General features: G+C 39.9%; 1 protein-coding gene across 4 annotated transcripts in view; it reads right to left on the bottom strand.

Annotated features, from left to right (window-relative positions):
- Positions 1 to 25926, bottom strand: part of LOC105831234 — a 36677-nt gene extending 10751 nt beyond the window's left edge. Inside the window, exons 1-6 of one of the 4 annotated variants that reach the window (XM_012671229.3) lie at positions 25322 to 25926; positions 14959 to 15330; positions 9443 to 9513; positions 1146 to 1243; positions 950 to 1073; positions 144 to 375 (exon numbers count right to left, since the gene is read on the bottom strand). In XM_012671229.3, the coding sequence (XP_012526683.1) occupies positions 144 to 375; positions 950 to 1073; positions 1146 to 1243; positions 9443 to 9513; positions 14959 to 15142 (709 nt within the window). In that variant the 5' untranslated portion in view covers positions 15143 to 15330; positions 25322 to 25926. Of the gene's footprint in view, positions 1 to 143; positions 376 to 949; positions 1074 to 1145; positions 1244 to 9442; positions 9514 to 14958; positions 15331 to 25321 lie in introns of those variants that run through there. The other 3 variants (XM_036285194.1, XM_012671228.3, XM_028189214.2) reach the window with 3 other exon arrangements.
- Between the last annotated feature and the right edge of the window lie 665 nt (positions 25927 to 26591).

Here is a 26591-nt window from a genome sequence, read left to right as displayed (position 1 = left end):
ACATTTCTATTCTTTCAATCGCGTCTCTACACCCATGGTCCACGCCGATGGAAATGGAACGTCGGTCCGGCATAAGTGTCTCGGAAACAATCGTCGCGGCCGATGATGGCCGGTACGCGAGGAATTCCCGAGGGGAAACTTACTCTTCGCGCAACCCGGACCGAACCAGCCGGCGTTGCAGTAGCAATGCTTGGTAGGCGCGGTCGTGCCGCCATTGTCGATGCACGTGCCCTGAATACCGCAATCCGAGTCGTCCAGGCACTCCTCCTTAAATTCGCACCTCGTGCCGTGATAGAGACGGTCGCACCTGCACCTGCCTAGCAGGTAACGTCCGTGACCGCTACAGTCCTCCCGATAATCCTTCCTACTGTGAATCTGATCGGCAGAAAGATTACAGATCACTCGGGAGGAAACCCGAAGGTCGAGGGGAAAGAAAACTCTCTCGTTAACTGCCAGACGTCGTTGACTTCATTCACGAGGAATACTTTACACGAATTGACGTAAGGAGCAGAAGAAAGTTTAAAAAAAAAATTGCGATAACGTGATCGTGACTTTTGGAATAATTACAATAATTGTGATTGTCAATCCGGGAAACATAATCGATAAGTTAAAACTTTTAACGATTTTATACATTTTCCTCTATTTTATTTATGGAATTCTTTTTGACTGCACAATTTTCTTTATCGCAATTTTTTTTTAATCCTGAAATGCTAGAAGTTCACCCACATAATTGAGAATTTTAATCACAAAAACAACCACTAAACTTGACAATTCATCTACAGTAGCATTCCAGGGTTAACTCCAGCGAAGTGTCCGTTAACATCGCGATGTCGCGATGTAACATGCTACTCGCATCGATATTTTTCCGTGGGTTTCACTCGTACATTAAATTACTGCGCTTAATCGGGTTAGAAGCTAGATTTTCCAAGAGAAATCATGAGAAACTCACGTCGATGTCAGCGCACGACCAAAATCTGTAACTGGAGCCCCATTCCTCGGCTTCTCGCAGCAGCCTGATGGTGCAGTCCGTGCAGGTGAAATCTTGCGGCAGCTGCACGGCGTAGCTCTGCGCCCTGGAAAATCGGAAATGTCAGGCTCAATCGAGCAATCCGGATCCGGGAGAAAAACGTGTCGTGCGCACTTACGTAGCATCGTTCTCGACAAACTCGCTGTTTTGCGTGATGGGCGTCAAGTCGAGCAGAGGTCTGTCGTAAAAATCTAAGATCTGAAGACGAAATCCTCCCTGAAAAAGCGCGCGCGTGAAAAGTATAAAAAGAAAAAAATATTTATTTATGAAAAAAATATATTTAATCCTCTATTGTGTTGCATATCAGTAATGTTCACTTTGCACACGTAAATATAAGAATATACAAATCTGGGATCTAAAAAAAAATGCAATTTAATTGTACTTGAAAATTGAAAATAGAAATGTAAGTAGTAAAATATAACCATCTTTTTAACATTAAAAGAGAGACAAAAAAAGATATATTGATAAATTCTTCACTTGCAAGATATTTTTGATCAGTTAAACAATTAATTAAAAAAATTTTTTTAATAATAATAAGATAATGCGATTTTTAGAGGATTAAATTTTCATTTATTCTTAAATATTAATTCGTATATTTTATTACTTGTTATTAATATTGAAATCTTCACTTTATTTCAACTTTTCCTCGCTAAAATCTTTACGTAATCACGCTGCTCAATATTAAAGACAGAGGTTCAACAAAAGTACGGATTGTATTTTTATGCGGAATAGATCAGTGCACCTACACTGAGAAAAAATAAGTTGTTAATTTGATTAAATTTTTCAACTTAATTAAATTTGTTTAATTCGAATATTTATGTACTTCGGTCATATAATGATTTGATTCAAAATTTAAATATTTTATATATTTAAGTTAAATAAATAAATACTTGAACTAAAGAAATTTAATCAAGTTGAAAAATTTAGACAAATTAACAACATTTTTTTTCTCAGGGTATACACGTATCTTAGAAAATGAAGACTGTGCTCCATGAGTCGTGAACTGAATGTCCGTCCATCCATCCGTTTCTATTTTGTCCATTCATGCCATTCCGTTAAATTTATGGCTTTTTCCGTGAGTTCCGCAATAAATGACACATCATCAGAATGAGGCAACGCGGTAGAGCGGCTTCGATACCAGCCAATGGACGGAATCGATGCAAGTAGATTCCGGTCGTCCGATTTGTCCATTTCTTTTTTTTTTTTTTTCATAACTTTGTCGAGTTGCAAGAAACATTGCGGATGATTCGTTCCGTCGCCGTCAATTGGTCACGCTATCCTCAATAAATCAACAATAACAAATAAGGATTTCTCCATTTTAAGTTTATTGGCACAACTAATGTTATTGTTCTATAATTTTTCATTGACATATTACTAACTATTAATAACTGTGTTAAATTAAATATATAATATATAATTATTCTAGCAATTTTTATTTAAATAATTTAATATTTCTACAAAAATTCCAACTATAATTCAAGGTGGCCAATTCACTTTGACAAATACACAACATTGTATTTTGATCTCCAGATATTTCGAGAATACAATTTTTTCGGCGTGCGAGCTATATTATTATATTACTACGAACTTTTTCAAAAATATCCATATCTACACTAAGAAAAAAATGTTGTTAATTTGACTAAATGCTCCAACTGAATTAAATTTTGTCTATTCAAATATTTATACATTTTAATTAACTATATAAATACTTGAGTTGAAATTTGTACATTAAGTTAAATGCATAAATTCTTGAAGCGAAACAAAATTTTAATTTAGTTGGAAAACTTTGTCAAATCAATAATATTTTTTTTCTCGGCGTAGAGTATCGATAATTGGCGCTAAACGGAATCGCGTTACAAGTTTGTCGTACGCGTGAAACAGCGCTTTTCGGTCACGTTATTTCTGTTAACGTTTACCCGCGAACGCGAGCCTCGCAATCACGCGCTTGCGACACCCGCACTCGGCGGTTTATGAAACGTGTCCCGAATTGAGAGCGCGCGACGCGGACTCGCGGAGGGTCCGGTGATGTCCGCGGCATGCAGCAGCAGCAACAGCAGCAGCAGCAGCAGCAACGGGGCCTAATGAGCGGGTCGGTCGACCGATTGATATGCGTCACCGATTGCGACAGCGTGGCAACCGATTCTTCATAATCACGTCCCCGCGGATATACCGTTAGAACAGCGCGCGTTGTATAGCGATGGGCCCCGTATGCAGGCCGATGCAAGTTCATAAACGCCATTGAGTAACATCCGTATCCGTCCCCCGCTGCCCGTAGGAAGTAGCGACAACGTAAGGATTATCGCGGTGTAATAACCGCGGATGCTATTGTAACTTAATCGAGGTGTGCAACGTGTAATTTTCTTTCCTTCTCGGAAATCGACATTTCGCGAGATTGTGTGGTCACCGGTAATATTTTATTACGTAAACTCGCGATGATCCCTTAAAACTCGGCATTGTCCCGATCGTCCTAATTCCTACGCGTTTCGAGTATTTTTAAGGGTCCTTGGATTTTGGGAGAAATTAATCCTTTTAACGCCACTTTGAAGGCTATTTTATATAATGCTATATAATAACTATTTTATAAAATGCCTCATTTGTGTGATTTAGTTTTTCCGTTAAAATAACACACCATATTGTATAAAGAGATGAGTTTACATTATCTAAATGTAGTTTAACACATTTTTTTATACAGAAAATTAAATACGTAATGTCAAATTGTATTCAATTTGAGTTATTTCTAATTATTTCAAGATTGCCAGTAAGTTGTCACAGTTTCTATTTACATTGAGAAAAATATCTGGTGAGATTATCCTGAATTCTGGTTACACTGAAGAAAATATCTGGTGATATTAACCAGAAATCTGGTTACATGATTATTCACCAGAATTCTGGTTGAGTTCACCAGATTTTCTCAGTAATAATTAATTAAACTAAAACGCAAGAGACATTAAATTTGATTTAAATATAGTTTATTGGTTTATTGTTCTTTAATTAGTTTAAATTTGATTCTTTAATAATTAACAGTGCGAATTCAGATTTTTATTTTATATCCTGAAAAAAAGAGTCTTGTTGAATTAACTGGAATTAAACTGACGGTTCAGATTCCAGTTAATCCTATCAGATTTCCAATTAAAATTCAGCAAGAATTTTTGTTGAATTAATTGGAAATCTGGTAGGTTCAACTAGAATCCAAACCGTTAGTTCACATCAACCAGATTTCCAGTTAATTCAGTCAAATTTTTTTTTTTTTTCAGTATGTGATCTTTATTTCGCGGATCAAATTGGGCCGCTACTTTTTGAATATCTCGACACCATCGAGTTCGTGCGGATGCAAAACCGGTGGCCGGTTTTTCGTCGCGAAACGACGGTGTTTCCCCCCCTCTCTTTCGACAGGTCGCCGCCGCGAAGGAGAAAGGGAAGCGACGAAGGAGCCGCGGCTGTGTGGTACCGCTTCGCACGGCGAAACACACCTGCACTCTCGGCTGCAGGCACGGCTGTTATTGTCGAATTTTTCTCGTGCCGCGTATATTTTTCACGGCGATGAAGAGAGGAGGGGGAGGGGGAACTGCCGAGCCGCCGGCGGCCAAGATTTCAACCTGTCCCTGTCGTAATTCGTAATCCGCGCGGATGTTCATTGCGGGTGTATCGGGGTGTATACCTCCCATCTCTCCCTCTCTCTCTCTCTCTCTCTCTGCCTCGCGAGAAGATCTTCCTGCGAATGACTGCAAGAAAAATCTTGCGAAATTAGGTGCGACCCCGTTCCTCGCATTTTTTTGTTGCGACGGCTATTGGCATTTTTTTAATTACACGCAAGAAGAGAGCGTGGAGTTCGTATTGCTGGTGGAACGACACACATAAATGACTTTTTAAATTAAGAAAAGAAAAATGAGAGAGAAAAGAATTTCTATCATAAGTTTAAAGCCGAGGTGTGCTTTTGAAATCTAAATATCGCGTTTGAAGCTCGGAAACATTTTTGTTAACAAAAATAAAGATAAAAAGAAAACACACTTTTAATGTTTTAAAATTAAACTTACTTTTTAAATCAATGTTTTTTTAATATTTCATTTAATGCGTTCTTCAGAATTACAATCTTTATTAAGAATCGATTTTTTTTTTTTCATTAATACGTTTTATCCTTTCCAATATTTCGTATTAATTCTCACGGTCTGAAGGATTAAGAAGAAAAAAAAAATAGTGAGAATCATAAGTTAAAATTAATATGAAATCTCTCCCACGAGTTTTTTCAAGTTTACACACAGATAAATTGTCCATTGTTCTATTACCGTGTACAATAATATCTCCGCACGATGTTCACTACATCCTGAATAATGTGATATCTCTTTAGAGAGGCATAAGTCGACTTCACTTTTACATTTACTCAAGAGTCGCGGACGGGAAAATGTAAACACTCGCCGATAATTCGAATCCGCGAGGACGAAAATCGTTGCCGAGAGTCGCTGCATATATGCATAACGAACGGTACGAACGTGGACACGCTTCGCCGGGCAGGAGAATCGCGCGGGGGGTTTTTGCACGTTTAGCCGAAGGCGAGAGGGACAGCGACAACGACGACGCCTCCGTGCGATCGTCATCGGCGGCGTTTTCGAGTTACGGTACCCGGCATACCGATCCGTTCTATCTCGGAGGCAACTCCAGGCACCGCGTGTGCGCGCCAGGCATGGACTCGCCTCGCGCTGGGTTGCCCGACTCCCTCTATACCGCCTCTATTCCGTCCTACTCGTAGATCTACATGCCTACGAGGAGACCACGCTCGTGAATAATTCAGCGCGCGTCACCTTAAGCGCGTAGGCAGAGAGAAGAAAGCCTCTTCGGCCACTCGACGTTGTCGTCGCGCTCCTCTCCGTTTCGTAGAACCACGTGCGGACAAATTCGCAATGTACGTCCTGCCGAGTGTTCCGAACGCTCGTTACGTTGAATACGAACGACCAGCGGCGATTTATATATCGTTTCGAGCGTTTCCCCCCCCCCCCCCCCATTTGCCTGACGATGCAGTTAACGAACAATGAGGGAGGCTGTTATTACTTATTGCTGTACTATTAATATTTTTATTATTGTTCGGCGATATCCGGGCGCGCCTTTACCGAGGCAAAAAGGAAGGTGAAATTTCAAGTTTCTTGTTATCGTCAGCTGAGAACTGCTGCTGTGACGCTCGTTAGAAACGTGAAATAAATTATTACCTATAAGCCGTGACGTTTTAATGATTTGTAAGCCTTCCGATTTGATGGATTTATTAGTCGTAGCTGTGCAGGGATGGCCAACAGATTTGTAGAGAGACTTCTATCTCATTGTTAGTTGAGAAGTTTACAAAGCTCAAGCTTGCTAAATGGACTTTTATATAGTCTTATGAGTTTCTGATATAATATGTAATTGTTAATAGATCGCAGCAACTCGCGTGTAAGAAAGGTGACAAAAATATATAAAATGTTCAGAAGAGAGAATAAAAACTGTATTTTTTAAATTAATTATTTACGATAGTATTAAACACAAGTTAGGTAATTTCAAGCTAATATGAAAAAAAAAAACTGCTTGTTTCAACTCTACTTTTTAAAAGTAATATAGATATTAATTTTATTTTAATGTTGTGTGTGCATTAAAATAAACCTTTTTAAAAACCAGTCTTTTGATGTAAAATTATTGCGTCGATCAGTCGTAAAATATTTACCAATAAAAAATAACTATTACCAAGAAAATTATTAAATAATAAGAATTCAGAATAATAAACTGCCAATTAATTGATATTTTTTTAGAATTGATTTTGATATAAATTTGATTGAAACATCGTGTTAATATTAAGCTGTTTTTACTTGTCCATTGACCTTTTACTTGGTGCATTGATCCCATTTCAAGACGCGCAATCCGCGCATAAAACGCAATTCGTAAATATCAACTTGTGTCATCCCTTTCCCGCGATATGTGATCTAACTCCTCGTAATAACCACTTTCTGCGGGGCCTCGTAAAAGTTTTCTCTCTCTCAAATTTTAATAAAAGAAAAAACGCTATATGTCGTTTACGGTCCTGTATAATTCTCTGATGACATACAGTACCCCTGCAATTCTCGGCGCTTCGTTCCCCGCCCATGCTTTCGACGAAAGCTCGTAAAAAGTATAAGTCCCTCTCTTTCTCTCTCTCTCTCTCTCTTTCTTTCTCTCTCTGTCTCGCTTTCTTGCAATTGAAACGACAAGAAATTGATTTTAATAGAGCAAGGGCCGGTGTTTACAGCCCCCTAAAGTTTCGATGACACGCGGCGCCTCTTTAATTCCACGCCTGACGATCGGTCGATGCTTTCTCCGTGGTCTCGTAAAGCTTTCTCCTACGGTCGGGTCTCGATCATAGAAATCGTGCGTTCGACAGGCACGCGCATACAATCGATGACTAATTTAAATTTCAATCTGTCCGGATTTAAATCTAGATTCTAATCGCTCCACGAACTTCAATTTCAGCCGCCTTAGAAAGGCCTACGCCTCGGAAACGTACGTCATTATAACCCACTGTGCGCGCTGTGTAAAAGGGTATTAATTATCGAGATGTAAAAAAAAAGAGAGGCAGAAAGAAAGACCGCGGAGCGCGTTACGCGGACACCCGCGGTGCACGAAGAATGCTCCATTATGCCGAACGCGTTTTACGTTCGCAACGTGGGAAGGGGGGGGGGAGGAAGCCCGGAAAGTGGTCGCCGCTATACGGAGAAAGTGGTCCCGATGCGAAATAATAAAACGCACGGTGCGCGATTTTATCCTGTTCTTCACGTAACCGCTGACACGACTTTTAAGCAGCCGAGCAGTAGCGGCCGCCCCGGAGGAGCGCGAATGTGTAACGCGGCGAATTTTATGGCGCGACGGCGACCGGGCCGGCGTGCGTTACGTTTTTGTTTTCCTTTCTCCCTCGCGCGAATTCGCGAGAAAACGGGAGCGAGGCATTTCGTGCGGCACGGGCGATGCGCGACGTTAATTCATTCAGGAACGGGTTTCCTTGCCGTACTTTTTGTTGCGCGGCGCGCCACAACGCGGCGAATAAAGCGCAATAAGATAACTCGAATGTTGCGTCGCAGAAGGTAACGTAAAGCAGAAATTCTCCTACGGCGCGTGTGCCCGATGTCGTAAAAAAAAGTTAAAATGGAAATTTCAATATCGCAAAGTGGGCATGCACGTATATCGCGCACGGCGTGACGTTGCGTCAGAGCGAATAAAAAGAATGTCGGTTTCGTAAAATATTCAAGGAGTTGAAATTCCTCCGGGTTTATTTTCGAGATGCTCAAGAGAGATTCCCGTTACTCTCGCTAATTAATTTTCCGTCGATGACTCGCGCGAGACCTTTCTACGTGCCGCTACGAGGTTCTGAGTGATTTCGTCTGGATCTACTTTACAATTGTTATATTGCATATGCACATGTATGAGCAATCGTGTGAAAGACAATACAAATCAATTCTTTTTCGAAATTTAAATATTTGATGGAAATTATGTATCTATTTTTTTTTCTGATTTCGAATTCCCTAATTTGTCAATTTTAATAAAAACTATAACTTGCGTTGTTTCTCGAATGTATGCAATCATTGGATTCCGATGGCTACATGGAAAGAATTTGTTGAGGTATTTCAAAATAATAAATATAAAATCGAATACAATTTCGTTGGATCATCAAAATAATTGTGTAGAACGCTGAAGCATAATGAGCAAAGCTGAAGTTGTGATATTCTAGCAATTAATTTGAATATTCTACATAATTATATAATTCAAGGAAGAAATTTTCAGATCTGTATTTAGCTAAATGTTTTTAGATATTCTGAAAAACCATTTTTTCGTATCTTAACCGAAGACTCATTCTTAAATTTATCACTTAAAAAGCGTACTTTACTGCCAGAGTATGCTAGAAAGATGTGTCACAAGAAGAAACAGATAAGCATAGAGACTATAGAGAGAGAGTATTAAAACCGGCAGTAATGCGTCTGTTTAGTGCAACAAAAACTCGTGTCGAAATGTACCAGTCGTTTTTATACAAATTCACAGCAATGTTTATTAAGTATACGTTATGATTTGTTTTACGATTTGTCATAAATATGTTTCATTATGTTATAACGTTATTCAATGTTCCTCTAGAAAATAACAAATATATGTCAATTTTGGGAATAACTAGAAACAATACCCATTAATTATAGAATTATATAGAAATGTTTGTTTTTTATAAATATTTTATGCAAAATATTTCTTTTGTGAGTGATCAAAATAAAAATTATATGCTTTTATTTAGTTTATTTCGGTATATATTCCCGTGAATAGTTGAAAAAAAAAATTAAGTCGGCCTCATTGGACTCAAGTACCTCAGTTATTCATTTCATTACATCTTATAGATCGCGTATAATGCGATAAAGATCTCAAAGGACTCGTGAGAGCCTTACTCACCCTGTGGGGATAGGCGAGGTGCCACGTGACGTTGAAATTGCTTCCTGCCAGTAACGACGTCTTGACGTGGCCTGAAAAATGACATTTCAAATATCAAAATTTGTCGGTGACCGTAAATCAGCGAATAAAGTGAGATCGGACAGTGATAAATGGCCCCGCGTTCCGCATCATTGGCGATTAATTCTGAAAATTCGTCGCCATTAAGAGTCGCGACGAGGCCTGATTCTGGCCTCGTTTCGGGTCTGTCACAACCTGTTCCGGAGGTCACGTATCGCTAATATGATACGTCACGATCCAGAGGCACTACAGGAATATTCATTCGCGAGACATTTCTCGCCTATTAATTTACATTCAGCCTTCTATCGAGCGTTCCTTTCGAAACGAGACGAAACTTCGATTCGGCGGAACAAAAATATTACCAACTAGTGGAACACGAAAAATTTCACTGCCCATCTTAAGAAAAAAGTTCACGTAAAATGAATCACGCGTAAACGATTTGAAATATTTAAATCGTACATACACGTTTCTCGAAGGTCATTTGTCGAACGAATGGTAATTTTATCTCTTAATAAAAATCGCGAGAGAACATCCAGATAGATTTGTATTGATGGCAAAAGTTTTCCAAAACTTCCGAGAGTATAAATTTGTTGGCGTTATTTCTAATTCAAGCTCGAAATTATAATTCGAATTAAAAATTGAACGAACACTTCTTATCAAATATAAAATGTGCTTTCTTCTTCTACTTTGCGGCAAATTCCTCAATTAATTAAAGAAGAAATTAAATCGATAAGTAATACAATGATACACCAAGAAAAAAGTAATTAATTCAGCAAAACCTTTTGTTGTAGGCTGCCAACAAAAGGATATACTTAATATAATAATATTTGCCGTTGATGCAAGTACAACGATGTTAATTGAACCATGTATTTATATTGCAATACCATATTGTTGTATTGAGAATATCTTTTGTTGAGGCAACAAAAAATTTTGTTAAACTAATTACTTTTTTTTCCTCGGTGTACGTAATTGGACCGCGAGATAATCGAGACTTCGAGACAGAAGAGAAATTGGAAGCAAATATCTTCCAGTGCAATACAATCACAATACCACACGTAATTGCATCTCCTTCTTTTTTTTTTTAATGATAATTACCCCAGGAAGAAGGGAAGCAGTCTCGCACCATAGGACGCGCCAAATCCGCGAAGCTTATGCATTAATTTAATAAAAATGCAAATAACCGATTACCCTCCGGTACTTTTAATCAACTTTTCCGGCATTACCGTAATAGCGGCCCCTTCCGCTTCCCCGAGCGCCTCCGGAAGGAAAGCGGTTCTTCTCTACCACTGACCGGGCGCGGAGCCGTCGGAGCGGCTCGATTAAATTACAACCGCGGAAAGGAAAAATTTATTGCCGCGTTCGCGCAGCCGGGAATGCGTTTTCGCGCAATCGTTAGAGGCAGTCGAGTCAAACCGCGGCTACGGCTTCAGCTCATTACAATCCAGAATTGAGTGGTGAGGCAACGCTAATAAAAATCGCGCGAGAACCAATCCAGACGGACTCGTGACTCGCGGCCAGAAAACCCTTTCAGGAAAATCTTTTCCGGGAATGTAGATATGTCAACGTCATCACTCATTCAAGCTCGAAGTTATAATTGAAACTGAAAATTGGACAGGCAACTTTTATCATAAAAAAATTTTCTTCACGGTATCAATGTACGACGTTTATTGACTAAAATCCATTGGTACAATAAGCTTTATGTTAATAATACAAATATTACATCTTTTCATTAGCCATAAATAAATTTATTAACATAACGAATTATTCTTTGTTACAATAAATAAAACATCATGATAATAAGATAATTCATTGGACCAATTTTAATAAATTTTTCATTAGTAGAATGAATGTTTCATTGGAATTTATGTACAGTTTTGATTCAGTGCACGATTTGCACGGAGAATGTGTCTCAATTAATTCGAGTACATCTCGAGAAGTAATATAATAATTTCTAATTGGATCTCGGCAAACGAGAGAAAGATACAATCGCAATCTTTTAATTCGTCAATTACGGTCGGCGTAAATGTCGTCAGGCGATCGCACACGCACTTGCATGGATGACGCGCGCGCGCGCGCGCTCGTTCGAGTCGCAATTTTCCACGACTGGTTACGCGACTTTTTCGCAATTTCGTGCGACGCGTGAGAGAAACAAGTGGCGTGGCTACAAATTAATCGCCGCCCCGATAATGAGCGGGGAGGTGGATAAATGAGAGCGGCGGAAAGAAAAGAAGTCAGTTTCTCTCTCTCTGCGAGAAGACGTCTCTCCTTTTCTCGAGTAATTCGCGCAACGGATAATTCGCGTTACCCACACGGGAGAGAACATAATGACACGTCCTCCTTCTCTTCTCTGTCGCTTACGTAACCCGCGGCGGTGCCATCTACGGCCTGGTCTTAATTGCGCTTTCGCAAAGGAAAAATGAGGGGGAGGATGCAGGATCGATGACACCGTGCAAGGTAATTGCGACGACCTCGCGTCGTCATTCGCGCCGCGAAACAATGTGACAACGTCGAATCATAACGGTCGCGATTTCCTCTCTCTCTCTCTCTCTCTCTTTCGTTCTTTCTCAACTTTCCACCCCGCTGGCTTCGTCATTAGATCGACGAACGGTTCGAAAGAAAATTAGAAAAGTTTTAGAGCCTCGAGAGAGAGAGAGAAAGAGAGAGAGAATAAATGATAAATTCCTTCCCCCTTCCTCGGTTTTTCGAGACGCGCTTCTTGTTCGCGAAGGTGTTCGAGAGGCGCGATCGCTTCTCCGTCTTAATTCCCTCGCCTTATAGAGCTTGGGAGGGAAAAAGAGAGAAATGCGAAACCCCTGGTACTTTCTTAAGTCAAGCGATTAAATGTCTAATTAACCGTTTCTAATTAACGTTTCTATCAATGTCACATCGGTGTTCGTCTCTTGCATGTTACGCATGTACATACGAATTCTCGAAATTTTCCGAGGGAAAGGAAAGTCGCATTGCGATCTTCCCGACTGGGGTCACGCAGTTGCCGAACGACTTATCGGCAGATAACTGTTTGAGAAAAATATTCAAATAATAAATTTCGATAATTAATCGATCGTATTCATAAAGACTTAACTAAAATATCGTTTTTTCTTGTTACTTGTTCATTGATTGGTGCACATAGAAAAAAAGAATATTCTTGTTTTGACAATATCTCCAGTTTCAAAACGGAAATCTTGAAATGAAATTATATCGCGTTAAATCAAAAAGATTTACTTGAATAAAGATTTATTTCAAAATTTTATATAGTTCAACCGAGAAAATAATATTCTTGTTATTTAAGAATAATTTTCTTGAGTGGAAAAGAAAATAATATTGGATAGGAAATACTACACGTTTAAATCGAAGATTACAATTTTCTTAGAATAAAATTATCAAAACAATTTAATCATATTTTTAAAATAATACTTATAGCATTGAAATAAGACTGTAATATCTTAAAATTCAAGATTTTCAAATTCTTCGAAGAAGATTATGGAAGGATCGCGTTAATTTGAATATATAAAGTTTCAATTTGAAAGTAATCTTTTTTTCCGTGCAGTGACCCCACCACGGTCAGCCTCGCTTTTCCCGTTAACGTAGATGCGGCCCTGGGTATCGGCGGCTTAGGTACGTGTAAAACATGAAAGGTAATGCCCCGCGAGTACCGAGAGGCTCGCGCTCCCTTCATGCAAGCCGGTGAAAGTCGCTTCGAATCGTATACTGACTGGCGGCGACGTCGGTCGGCCTGGCTGTGTCCCCCACCGACCGAGAAAGATCGAGCGTTCGTTAATGTCGTTTTCCCATAGAAACTGTGCCCGTGCGCCGTTCAACCCTCCCGCGCTCCACACCATCCCCCTTGCCCCGCGCCGCTCGCGATCCATCGGTGCGACGAGAGTCTGAAAAGTGGCTTCGCCGCGGTTTCCGGAGAACGCGAGAGGCGCTCTCTCGGTCCACGATGTCCACGGGCTTCCGACAGGAAGCTCAAGTCCCCCCCCCCCGTCTGTCGCGCGCACATTACGTTTCTATCTCCCGTACGATTCCGCCGACGATTGTACGTATATTTCAGGGAATATTCCAAACTACCAACGTCTCGCGGTATTTTCTTTTATTACGCATTCTGCCTTCTTCTAAAAGGAATTAATAACATTTAATTTTACTGTAATAATAGTAAGGGCTATCCCGAGCAAACTCCGGTTAAGTTAATCGTTGATTAAAGGGTTATCAACATGGCAAAATAATTCAGACCAATTGTATTTTTGAAGATCTAATCGTCAAATTTAATTTTTATCTCATTCCGAACAACACAATGTCCCGACAAAATCGGGAAGGGTTGGGTAGTAATTAGTTAAAAAGTTGAAAGTTAATAGTTAAGTTAAAAAGTTAATAACTTTTAATTTATTTCAATTAATTTTTTAAATGATTTTTTTTAAACCTAACTAGTTATTTTTGAAACGTATAAACTTTAACTTATTAACTTTTTTCCTAAATTAAGAATTTTATCTGGGCGAAAGAAAAAAATTATCAAATAAAAATACATTTCTGCATGGAAACAATATTTTCTTGTTATTTCATATAATTAATATTATAACTTGATTTACAAATAAAATATTAAATATATTCGATGAGCGATACTGTAATTATGTTGGCAATCTGACTTAAATAAATTATATGGCTATTTAATTTAATATAAATAAAGCTTCTCAAAATTAACTTTTACTTTTACTTAAGTTAAATTAAATTAATCTTAACGTAACTTTAACTGAGTTAGTTTTTTATTTATGTAACTTTAATTTATGTAATTCAACTGAATTAATTTTATAATCAATCAACTTTAATTTAATTTAGTTTAAAAAATATATTAACTTACCCAACTCTGGACATAAGACGTCTTAAAGATGTCTTTTAGTAATACTTTTAAAACCAGTCTAAAAGACGTTTTTACGAATTCTTACGTCCCGATTTTAGACATCGTGTTGTTTAGGATAGATCTTAAAGAATCCTAAAAATAAGGAATAATTGCGTACAACAGAGTAAAAATATTTTTCTCCAGAGGTGCGTTCCAAAATTAACCTTGGATAACCCCTGAGGTTACCCCATGTAGAAGCGATAGATGGGTTATCTGATGTTGGATAACCCCAATAACCTTTCAATTTTATGAGGTAAGAAAGTTACCTTCGTGGTCAACTAACTACGACGTTTTGGAACGACATTATACTCCTACCATTGGTAATCAATTCTCCATATTAGTAATTTTGGAACGCACCCCATGACCAAAAAACTCACTGCGCGGCGCGGGCGAGTCACCTAGAATTTCGGCGTGGCGCCGGCCGCGTCTAAATAAATCTCAGTGGGAAGCTAACACCAATTTAACCTGTTAAGGAATCCCACGATGAAGGTGAGCGCTTGAAACTCGGGACGTACGCGCGGGACCAATACGGAACAGTAACAACAATTTAGAGTAGAAAACTCACCACGCGGCATGCCGCACGGCGCCGGCGTCCTGGCGTTATCCAGGAAGTCGAGATCGTAGTGCCTGGCTCGCGGGAACGTCAGAGCCACGTGAGCGTGGGCGAGCCGCCAGGACGTCACCGCCACCAGCAGCAGCGTCGTCAGAAGCGACGCGAGGAGCGTCGGGCGTCCCGTTCTCCGCGACATCCTCTTTCGCGCGGAGGAAGGGGAGGAAACGATCTCCGGCAAAAAGTAACACGCCTCCGCCGGTGGAATTTTCCTCCTTACACTCCCTGCTAGATCCACCTGCTGTTGCTGCTGCTGCTGCTTTTGATCTCTACCGCCCTGCCCATGGGCGAAGTCCAGCCGCCGCTGCTCGCTTCGGCGAGGCCGATCTGAAAGTCGAGCGATGAACTTTGTTATTTACGTTCGATCCACGATCTCAATCGCCGTTCGGAGCGATCGGCCAACGGCCACGGCCGCACTTTTCTCCGCGTCCGGATAAGAGAGTACGGTGCGTATTCTCACCGTGGTAAATATGTTGCTGTCCGATTTTCTCACCTGTTACGACGTCAGAAACGCAGACTCGGAGTCCGCAAGCCGAGCTCGCGATAATTAAAAGAGATCACGACGATTGACGTGAAGTGTATGTACAAGTAGAAGGAGAAATATTCTATAAAGACATTGCAAAATGAAAACGTCATTCTAAAAAAGTGGTAATTAAGCTGGCGCAATTATTCGAACGATTTGCCACTCTAACGATCACTTCCTCGTGGGAGTTTTATATGAACGTAAATTTTACTTTCATCTTTACAAAATGCCAGACTACTCGAATAATCGCGCAATTTTCGCTCTACGAGATTTAAAGAAAGGAATCGTAATTTTTATAAAATTAAATTTTATATATGATAAACACACGTGACTTATTTCGAAGGTATCGAACATATAATTTTCTCTCGGCAATGAGAATGTAAAACACAGTGAAAGTTTTGCGTGTCAAGGAATGATAAGAAGTGAGAATCTTCACATGAGCTTGCCGAAATCGTGCTCGAGTAACTCTTTTCTTTTTCGGCACGCGAACACGTAAGATTTCAATGGAGGAGAAATTCGTGTGTGAGAGAGACGAAAAGGTGAAAAGTGAAAAGTGTAAACGTTCACGTTGCAGATTGCACGATCGACTGCCTGCCCGGTCGCGTGTTAAACCACCCGCTCGCGAGGATGCGTGGGAAATGGCTCATGTGAAGATGAGATTCCTCGCGCTTATGCGAAGAATCGGCTCGCAGGAAGAAGACGCACGAGTGCCGTAACCTTGCGGTTTTATTCTCGATTACGCAACGCTTCGACTTGTGCAACGTTCAGTTTTATATTGTTATATTATCTTTTTGTGTATATTATATTGAACCTAAAACCCGAGGCGTCACTTTATCCTTAAATATTAAAAAAAAAAAAAATTCTTAAATCTTTAAATTTGCCGAGTGCTGAATAGGAAGTAAAAAATGAGTCGAAGGATGTTTCACGAAAAGCAAAGTTCACAAATTTAAATTTCCAAAAGGCAAAAAGAACTTCTTATATTGAAATTGTTGTAATGGTATAAATAGGATAATTTTTGCTCGAACGTATAATTGATATGAGAAGTTTTAGACTTTGATTAGTTTTTGAAGTTTTTAAAACTAAACTTCTGGTTTAGTTTGGTTTTTGTAGAAATTTTGTATTTACATAACTTGTTTATGTAAATATTTCTTGTTTTCCGTTTAATCCTTGCCGAAATAAATTTGTTCACAATAATATTTGGTATCATAATTCATCCTAAGAAAAAAAAGTAAACTGACCTTTTCAACTTAAATTCTTCAGTTCACGTATTTACGGTATTTCAGTTAAATATATAAATACTTATGTATTGAAGTTCAAGTAGTTGATATATTTAAATAAAATGCATAAATACTTGAACTAAAAAAATTTAATCAATTTGCAAAAATTTACTTCGATGTTCGAGAAAAATCTTTCGCCCCCGCGGGTATTGAAGAATCAGAATTTCATAAATCGTTATTCGAAATGCGGAACGGAATAAAAGATCATTGGGCGTGAGTCGTTTGGTGGGGAAAAAAAAAAAAAAAAAAAAAAAAAAAAAAAAAAAAAAAAAAGAGCGTGCTTCCGATAATAATGACACGTTTATCTCCGAATGTAAACAAAAAGGGGAACGGATTTAGTAACAGCAAAAACATCCGGAATATTTTACCGGAAGCATGCCACTGGAACAAGAAGCGTACCTATATAAATACATTCGCAAACACGCCCGCCAGTTCTTCGGTAGTGCTTTCGCCGTGTTAGACGCTCGTTTCTTTGCACAACTCCGGCGTCCGTTAATCGGCGATGATGTGCGTCGACATGCCAGGCGCGAGAACGTAATAATTGCAAAATAAACACGTAACGAGTGGATCAGAAGAAGAGCCTGGCATACACTCGACGCGTGGAGCGGAGGAGGCAGATGCAGAAAAAGGAGGAGGTGGAGGAGGTGAGTGAAGAAGCGTACTTTTCCTCGACCCGCTATCGATCCTCGCGATCGCGCTCGGCGAGCCGGGATCTTGTGGCGGATCGTATAATTCGAAGGATACTCGCGTCTCTTACACGAGCGGCTACCTTGCCACCACCATCGCTACCGTCCACCTCCGCTTCCGTTGGCTTACGTACATAGAAGGAGTTCCGAGAGTCGAGTCGTCACGGGACAAACGGAAAGAGAAAGAAAAAAAAAAGGCTAAACGCGTTTCGTGTTCCCGCGCGGCGTCGGACAATAAAAATTATTAAATTTCACAGCGTGAATCATCCACTTCGCGGCGTCTTCTTTGTGGAAAAAAAACCAAAAAAAAAAAAAAAAAAAAACGGTGTGCTGCGTCGTCTCTAAATAAGCGATATGACTGACGTGGAACTGATTATACCCGCGTCCGATCATCAAATTATAGAAGAATAGTCGAATTCTTATTTTTCGGGCCTTCTTGCCTGAGGGTTCTTCGGTTTTAAGAACTGGGTCATTAAGATACGATTTTATATTCAAACGGTTTTTTTTTTTATAAGGATGTTTTTTAATAAAAATATCTCTGATACCAAGAATATTCAAATTCTCATTATATTATTTATTAAAGAACTAAAGAGCTCTTTTTTCAAACACTCGGCATTTATTCATATCACAAAAAAACATTGTTATTTCGAGAATATTTTTATTTTTACAATACTAAAAATATTGAATGAAATTATATAGCATTAGACGGATATAACTTGCTTACATAAAGAACTTTTGTATAATTATAATGAAGAAAAAATATATTATCCTTATTCAATAATAATGCCCACGAACCGAGAGAAAGAAATATCGAATAAAAAAACAATATATTTTCAAACCATAGAATTAATAGAATTTAGAAGCTTTAATTATATAATTAACATTTCTTCTGCGCGTGAGTCACTTGGCAGAGTCAATTAAAAATCGAGCCGGTAAATAAAAAGCCGGTAATAAAAGTAACGGAGGAAACGTTTTACATTTCCGATAGAGAGGATCAGGCACAATTTCGCAACGCAAATTCCGGCACGATTTATTTCTTATGGGTATAAAGCATTACTTTCCACCGCGCATACGTTATTCGTTGCGCATGGCACGCTTATGAGTCATCGAAGTCGACATACTGCCGCACGTACGGAGGAACGTGCGTTATGTGTATACATCAGGATCGGTGGCGAACAATGGCTGCGCTGCAGCCGCCAGCCGGTAATTATCTCATCGTTAACTTCTCTTTCACGACTCGCGGACGTGAGAAGCGGCCGTCGTCGCGGGAACCAACCAGAGCCTCCCGAAAAGTTGCTCGATAACTCGCGAGCAGCCGCACACAAACACAGAAAGAATATCAATTGTACTGACAAGAAAAGCGATTACTCAGTTTTATTTTTTCTTCTACGTAAGAGACGGTTATTTTTAAAATATTTTCTTAGTAATCTTAAGATGTACTTATCACATACCGATATGAATTTTAGAGAAACTCATATACTTGAAGAAAGAATTTATATTTTTTTTTTCCTAAGAATTATATGAAATTGAATTTAAAAAATCAAAATAATAAGTAAATTGTATTATTTTAACTAAAAATTCATGATTAAAGTATTGAATTGTTAAAATTGAAAATATAATTTGATTATAATAAATTTGATGCTTACGACACACTTGATTGCGAATATATAAACTTGTGAATTATTTAAAATATTTGTGATATTTATTTATAATTCCAATATATTTTTTTTTATGTGTGTATGTGTATGTGTAAAAGTTTATTTTAACTAAACATTACCTGTTTTAAGTAAACTATTAATATAAAAAAAAAAAAGATATTTTTTTTGTGTATGTAATATAAATAAACAAAAACATAAACAGAAAAAAGAATGTTATTTTGACAATATTTTTAGGTTCAAAACGAAAATCTTGGAATAAGATTATATTGCGTTATATCAAAGAAATTTTATACTTGAATGAAGAATTATTTTAAGATTTTATCTAGTTTAATCCAGAAAATTCTTGTTATTTAAAAATAATTTTCCTGAATGGAAAGGAAAAAATTATTAAAAAGATAATTGTATGTTCAAATAAAAAATTATAATTTTCTTAGGGTAAAAATTATCAAAATAATTATATTATATTCTTGAAAAAACAATTATAGTATTGAAATAAGACTATATATTGTTGAACTTCGAGATTTTAAATTACTTCTAAGAAGATTATATATTGTTGCATGTATATTTAACAATGAACGCGTTCGTTGTTAAATATCGGTACACGGAAAAAAAACTCTTAAATTGAAACTTATGTATTCAAATTAACGCAATGCTTGTTTCATATATGTATAAGTAACAATATATAATCTTCTTAGACAAATTTGAAAATCTTGAATTTCAAGATATTATAGTCTTATTTCAATACTATAAGTATTATTTTAAATATATGATATAATTGTTTTGATAATTTTATTCTAAGAAAATTATAATCTTCGATTTAGGGCCCGTTGTTCCAACTTCTTGGTAAACTTACCTGTCAGATAAGCATGTGTCTATCTTCTTTTTTTTCTAAATAAACAAAGACAGACACATATTTACCTAATAGATAAATTTATCAAGAAGTTGGAACAACCGGCCCTTAAACATGTAGTATTTTCTATCCAATATTTTTTCTTTTCCATTTAAGAAAATTATTTTTAAATAACAAGAATATTATTTTCTTGGTTAAACTATATAAAATTTTGAAATAAATCTTCATTCAAGTAAATCTTTTTGACTTAACGCAATATAATCTCATTTCAAGATTTCCGTTTTGGAGATATTGTCAAAACAAGAATATTCTTTTTTTCGTATGTATAAAAGAGTTAATTTGACACTTGCTTTTCTTCTGTGTACTTCACTTTCTAGCATTCGTGGAATATCTCTGGCAACACGACGCGCGTTCGTATGCCGAGGAGCTGTTTTGTCGTGCCCTGTCACGCGAGTGTGGTCAAACGGCGTGAAAATATCGCGGATTGGAACCACCTGCGCGTTGCATAATTCACAACTGGAACGGAACCGAGTGAAGACGAGATACGGCGCAACGGAGGACGATCATTCGCCGGTCGGCCGCGGTGACACATCGAGCGACGTCGATTGCGATGAACGGTCCTATTCAGGCGTCGGATTTCCCCCCGTGGGAAGCGACGCCACGAGGGAAATAGATATGCGCACAGCACGGGGCATTGTTTCCTCAAACTGGAGGCGGCAGGCCTAATTGGTGAAAAGGAAGAGGCTTGTCTGCGTAATGCGTAATTAAGAATTTCGCAGCGCGCACGTTAGACCTGAAGTGAATCTTTTTTGCCGAGAGAGACGGGAAAGTATATCCGACAGATTGGAGGGGAATTATTCTAAAACGCGTCTCGCGTGGCTGTTTAATTGAACGAGAAGAGAATTGTCGACATGATGTAAAAACTATAACTTATCGAGTTTCATACCGCTCGATTCCGCGCTAAGGCCTGCTATTGAAATCGCGGAAGAGAGGAGTGCAAGCGTATTTCAAATGATACGTCGGAGAGAAGCCTCGCGACGGGCTTGAGAGGTTCTACGTGCAGGGGGGTAGCGTACGATGTGCGTTTTTCCCTTCCTCGCCACGGAAAGCGAGCACCAGGGCATTCCGATGAAGTTCGTTCCCTCCGATGACTTTGCTCGTGAGAAGCGAGCGCATAAAAATAACAGCTATTACGGAATCGTCCGGAGCGGAACAGCACGCGAGAAGGAGAAGAAGAGCTCGGACTTGATTTATTACCGATTTCGCGTGCCCGGAAAATGGACGGGTCATTCGGCCAGGAGGCTGTCAACGACGCGAACCCTGGTAACAAAAAACATTGGCGCAATATCGAGAAGTAATGTAAAGACAATATTCAAGATATTGGTCCAATATTGCAAAGTGGACGGTTTCATCTTATTCAGTTAATTTGTCTGAGCAGCAATATTGGTTCAGCATTGGGTTCAATGTTGAGCCAATCTATTTTTCATATCGGACATTAATTGCATTCTAATTTGGAACCAATATTTTATGAACAATATTGAAGTTACATTGAGAAACATTAGGAAAACATTGGCCAATGCACTTCCAATATATAACCAATATTCAGCCAATATTAGCCAATATACTGTCAATGTATTTGGCTACTAGGAAAGTGGCGAGATAGAGAGGGATGAGCAGATAATTGATGAACAAAGTATCGGTAAGGATAAACTGCATGAGAAGAACTAACTCTCCTCCCCTTCCCCCGCCCGGCTGTTTCTCGCGCGCCGAGTGCTTTTATTGATGCAAGTCATTATTTACGACAAACGGACGTATCGACGATCCATTACTTCGAAGTTACGATAAGGCTAGTCGATAGAGACAACGGAAGACTAATTTTCTCCCAGCGCGATTCGTGTTACAAGAAGGGACGTTAGATGCGTTTTAGGAAACTCTATAATTTCTGTCTGAATAAAAAATGATTCCGAGTAGTCTGGGATCGGCGAACAAAAACATTTTGCAACGTGCGTGACGGATTCGATTAGTCACCAAAAATTCTCTCTGGATATACGTAGGCGTGGATATTGCAAAAAGAGGACGAAAGGATCGAGGTCTCAAGGACTCGATTCATTTTTATGCATCTCGTCACGGATCGGATTGGCCTCCGAGAATTTGATCAATCAAGAGAAAAATCAATTTGCATAAGTATACACAGAAAAAAAATATTCAATATTAATATTAAATTATAAGGAAGAAATTATAATCTTGCTTGTATATAATTTTATTTTTTTCAGGAATTTGAATCAGCGAAATATACTTTTATTTTAATATTATCATAGTTAATTAAAGTACAATACAATTAAATTCTTTTCTCCGCATATAAAACAAAAATGATTTATTTTATGTAAATTGTGAAGTTAAACTGTTTGGAAGTTGGAGGATCTGATAGAAGACCGATTCATCTCAAAGGTGCCTTCTGTAATCGCGGGAAGAAGTCGCCGATCGTTCTCATTGATACATCGGCCCGCGTGCACGAGGAGCGGCATAAACGAGCGAGCGAGCGAGCGGCGACGGGAGAAGAAGAGGTGGGAGATTAAGACCGCAACGTACGTGGAACGGTTCTCCTTCGTTACGTCCTGGAAAGCTACCTGGCATTCTGGCGAACGCGATGCCGTTGATCTCGTTGACTTCCCGTTCACACTGACGCATCCAGCGCCGGCGCTCGGAGGAAACTCGATCGCGACGAGGCGAAGAGGCGGAAGTCGACGCGACGCGCCGGAAGTGGCGGGTGTCCTCCGCTCTAATCCCCGGGACGCCGCGCCGCGCCGCGCCGCGCCGTCGTCCTCTTCGAACGCGGCGCAAATTTCGTTCGTCCTTGGGACCTTTTTGCGCGAGTTCTAACGACAGTTTCTCTCAAGGAGGTTAGAAGTTAATAGTCGATTGCTAATTTGTCTCGAGCTAAATTGGCAGATCTCTTTGTGGACATTAATAACATATAGACTTTTGCAATTTGTTTGTAGGCTTATCTAATTAATAATTATTCAATGATATGCATTACGTACTCATTTATTGACGCGTGTTATTTTCGTTTATTATTATTATTATTTAATATTACTAAAAATCAGGGTTGAGTAAGTTCATATATTTTTTTAACTAAATTAAAGTTAATGGATTATATAATTAATTCAGTTAAGTTAAAAATTACACGAATAAAAAACTAACAATCAGTTACGTTAAGATTAATTAACTCAAGTTAAAGTAAATTTTGGGAAGCTTTATTTATATTTAATTAAAACGCCATGTAATTTGTTGAAGTCAGATTACCCCAACATAATCACAGTATCAAATATATTTAGTATTTTATTTGTAAATTAAATTATAATATTAATTATATGAAATAACAAAAAAATATTGTTTTTGCGCGAGAAGAAACTTTTATTTTATAATTTTTTTTTTCGCCCAGATGAAATTCTTAATTTAGGAAAAAAGTTAATAAATTAAAGTTTATTACGTTTCAAAAATAACTAGTTAGAGTTAAAAATTAAATTACTTAAAATTAACTAAATTAAATTAAAAGTTATTAACTTTCTGACTTTATCAATAACTTCCAAATTTTTAACTAATTACTAGTCAACCCTGCTAAAAATAATAAAAACCCAGGAGAACATCTTTCTGTCCCAAAGAGGAAGGAAAGAAAAACCAATAAACAATGGAGACTCGAGCAGACTTTGCGACGTCGTCGCCGTCGTCGAATCACGCGAGGACGTTATTCGCGCGGCCTTGGCCGATCGGGGCGTTCCTGCCGATCGCGCGCCGTTTGCGCTCCGCGGCTCTCCTACCTACATACCTGGACCGGTCGAGATGTTATCTCGCTTATGCGAGAGGAGAAGGGCGGCGGGAGGGAGGTAAGCGGCGCGAGGGGCACGCCGCCGAGACGTTTATGGTGAACGCTGCCGCCGCTGCCGCGGGCCGATGTGTGTATTATGGAAAGCGAGCTGGCGCATTCCAGCGAGCGTCGTCGAACTCATTAACATCCCGCGCTCGTTGCGCGGCGCGGTGCGCGGCGTCCCGTTTTTCCCTCCCCGACGGAATAAACAAACCCGCGTCGGGGGCGTTACGACATGCGACCGCGCGGCCGAATAGAAACTTAACGTTCCTATACGTGACGTCCGGCGTAAATCCGGCGGCGGCCCGCGGAGAAAATGATACACACCGGAATTGGATTGCGTACCGGGAGGCACCGATCCCGCGGTCCCACGCGGTATTTCGTTATCTTTGGTATATATTTCATAAATTGAGCCGTGTAGCCGGCCGCAATCGTTTTGTCCTTTAACGCGAGTAAATATTACGGGGTCTCGTGAGACGGTCGACCAATTTTCTCTTTAGTTTTAACAGCACGTTTTCTCTGACGGGTGTACAATTATTTAGGAACAATAGACCGCGTTCTCGTGTATTTATGGGCGATACGGAGTGCGGTGCAAGGATAAGCGCGACTATTAGTCTATTTTAAACGTATCTGTTATTTTCTCATGAATTTTCATCTCTTGTGAATGTACAAGTTCTAATTATTAAGTACTATTATGAAATGTGTTTGCTATATTATTTTATACATTAGCCAAACTCTCGTTTTTTTAACTCTGCTGCTCCGTTTAGGTCCGTTTGACCTAAGGTGCGTTTTAGTTTTTAATAATATTATATGTTATTCGAAAACTTTTTTCTCTCTGGTTGCTTCAATGACTTTGTTTTTAATAGATTTCTTCTATAAAACTTTTTACTTCTTAAAGTTCTCTTTTATCACATCGACTTAGGTCCGTTTTTATTAATTTGTTTAGCATATTGATGCAGTAAATATTACTGAACATAATAATAATAATTAAAAAAGTAAAATTAACTAACATTAATTCTGCTGATTTCAATTGACCGAACATCTGCTCTTGAAATTATTTTACCAAACCTGTAGTGATTACCATCTAGGCTCCATTATTGTTACCAGCTAGATTGTTTTCTAGTATACGAAAAACTCTTATCTTCCAATTAAATAAAAAAAAAACAACATCGAGAGGCAAAGGGACGACTCTTGTTGAAGAATCACGGGAGCGAGATAGTCAACTCCTACGGTTGCGTCACGTTTCGACGGGCAGTTAACGTCAGCTTATTTCTCATGGAGAACGTAACCAGCTACCAGATGGATGCCGTCGACCTCGTCGGGCCGATGTTATCGCGCGCCGTATGTATTTTCATTCAGTGTGTCGATTGTTTTCAGCGGCTGACTATGTACACGCGACTTCGGAAGTCGCCCGTCCGAAGCCCGTTTCGAGTTTAGATAAGATTAAAAACGGTTTTACCTGGCTTCGGTCCGCTCTTCGGTTCCTCCGGCTTCCTTTTTCCTTCCTGCCTTCCTTAGCGCGCGGAGGATCCTATCCGAGGCGTTTCCGCGCTGACATCATCGTCAAGAAGGAACGAGCCCTCGCGCGAGGACGAGCACTGTATGGTCGAAGAGACGAGTCCGCGGAGAGATAGAGAGACAGAAAGACAGAGAGAGAGAGAGAGAGAGCCGGCGGCACCAGGTACCCGGAGGAGCTCTCTCAGCGCGCGGCCATTTTAGCAGCGGTCGACCGGATGCTCGCGTCGCACGTCCGCGCGCGGGAGGCGAGAAATCGCGAGAGATCGAGCGGACGGGTATAGGCAGAGACAGGGGAAGGCAGCACTTTATTACTCGCGGTATGACGGTATCATCGGGTACCGCGACACCGCGGAACCGCGTAGACGACTGACGGGGGACTCGCTTCTGCTACGCGAGCGAGCGAGCGAGCGAGCGAGCGGGCGAGCGAACGCCGCGAGCGAAAACTCACTTCACGCTCTCCTCCACTACCACTTTTGCCTCCCACCTCCGCCGAGAAGCCGAGGACTCGCTCGCCCGCTTTCTTACCTGACTGCCTTACCTCCTCTGTCTCTCCCCGACCTCCCACCCTCCCTTCCTCTGCCTCCCCGCTGCGCCTCTGCTAGAGCTCGCGCGCTCGCCCGAATACCTGCCTTCCTCGCGAGCGAGCGAGCCCGACTTGGAAAAACTCCGGGATGAATTACGCCGGCGAGTAGACGGAGAGATACTCCGCGCCTCCGGACCTTTACTGCTATTACTACTACTACTACTACTACTACTACTATTGCTACTTACGTACCGTAGTAAATTCGATAGCTGCGCGAGAGAAGAGCGGCCGCGCTCGGCATTCCGCGCCTAAAGCCGAGCCAAAACGGGAGTTCCCCGGGGATACGAATTTTTCGATCGTTTCGCGGGCGCCTCGCGCAATAACAGGCCGCGCGGACGGGCGAGAGTGCCCCGAGCGCGGGGAGAGCGGGGGGAAGAAGGGGGCAAACTATTTGTTCCGCGAAATAGTAAGCGCGAGGCTGAGGAGCGAAGCGATTACGGGAGAGAACGTGTATATACGATGGAGGAGCACGCTGGGATTCGCGGGACCCGAACTGTGCGGAGAGCTGCTCCTCGCCTCCTTTCCTCTAAGCTTCCTTTTAAAGGAACTCAATCGCGGGATTTTAGTTCCACGTACGAAACCGTCCGGGATTATATTCGTTTTCCTTAGAAGGCACGATAGAGATCTG

The sequence above is a fragment of the Monomorium pharaonis genome, chromosome 4 (genome assembly GCF_013373865.1).
Source record: "Monomorium pharaonis isolate MP-MQ-018 chromosome 4, ASM1337386v2, whole genome shotgun sequence".
Classification (NCBI taxonomy): domain Eukaryota; kingdom Metazoa; phylum Arthropoda; class Insecta; order Hymenoptera; family Formicidae; genus Monomorium; species Monomorium pharaonis.
This window is presented reverse-complemented; position numbering and strand designations above follow the sequence as displayed.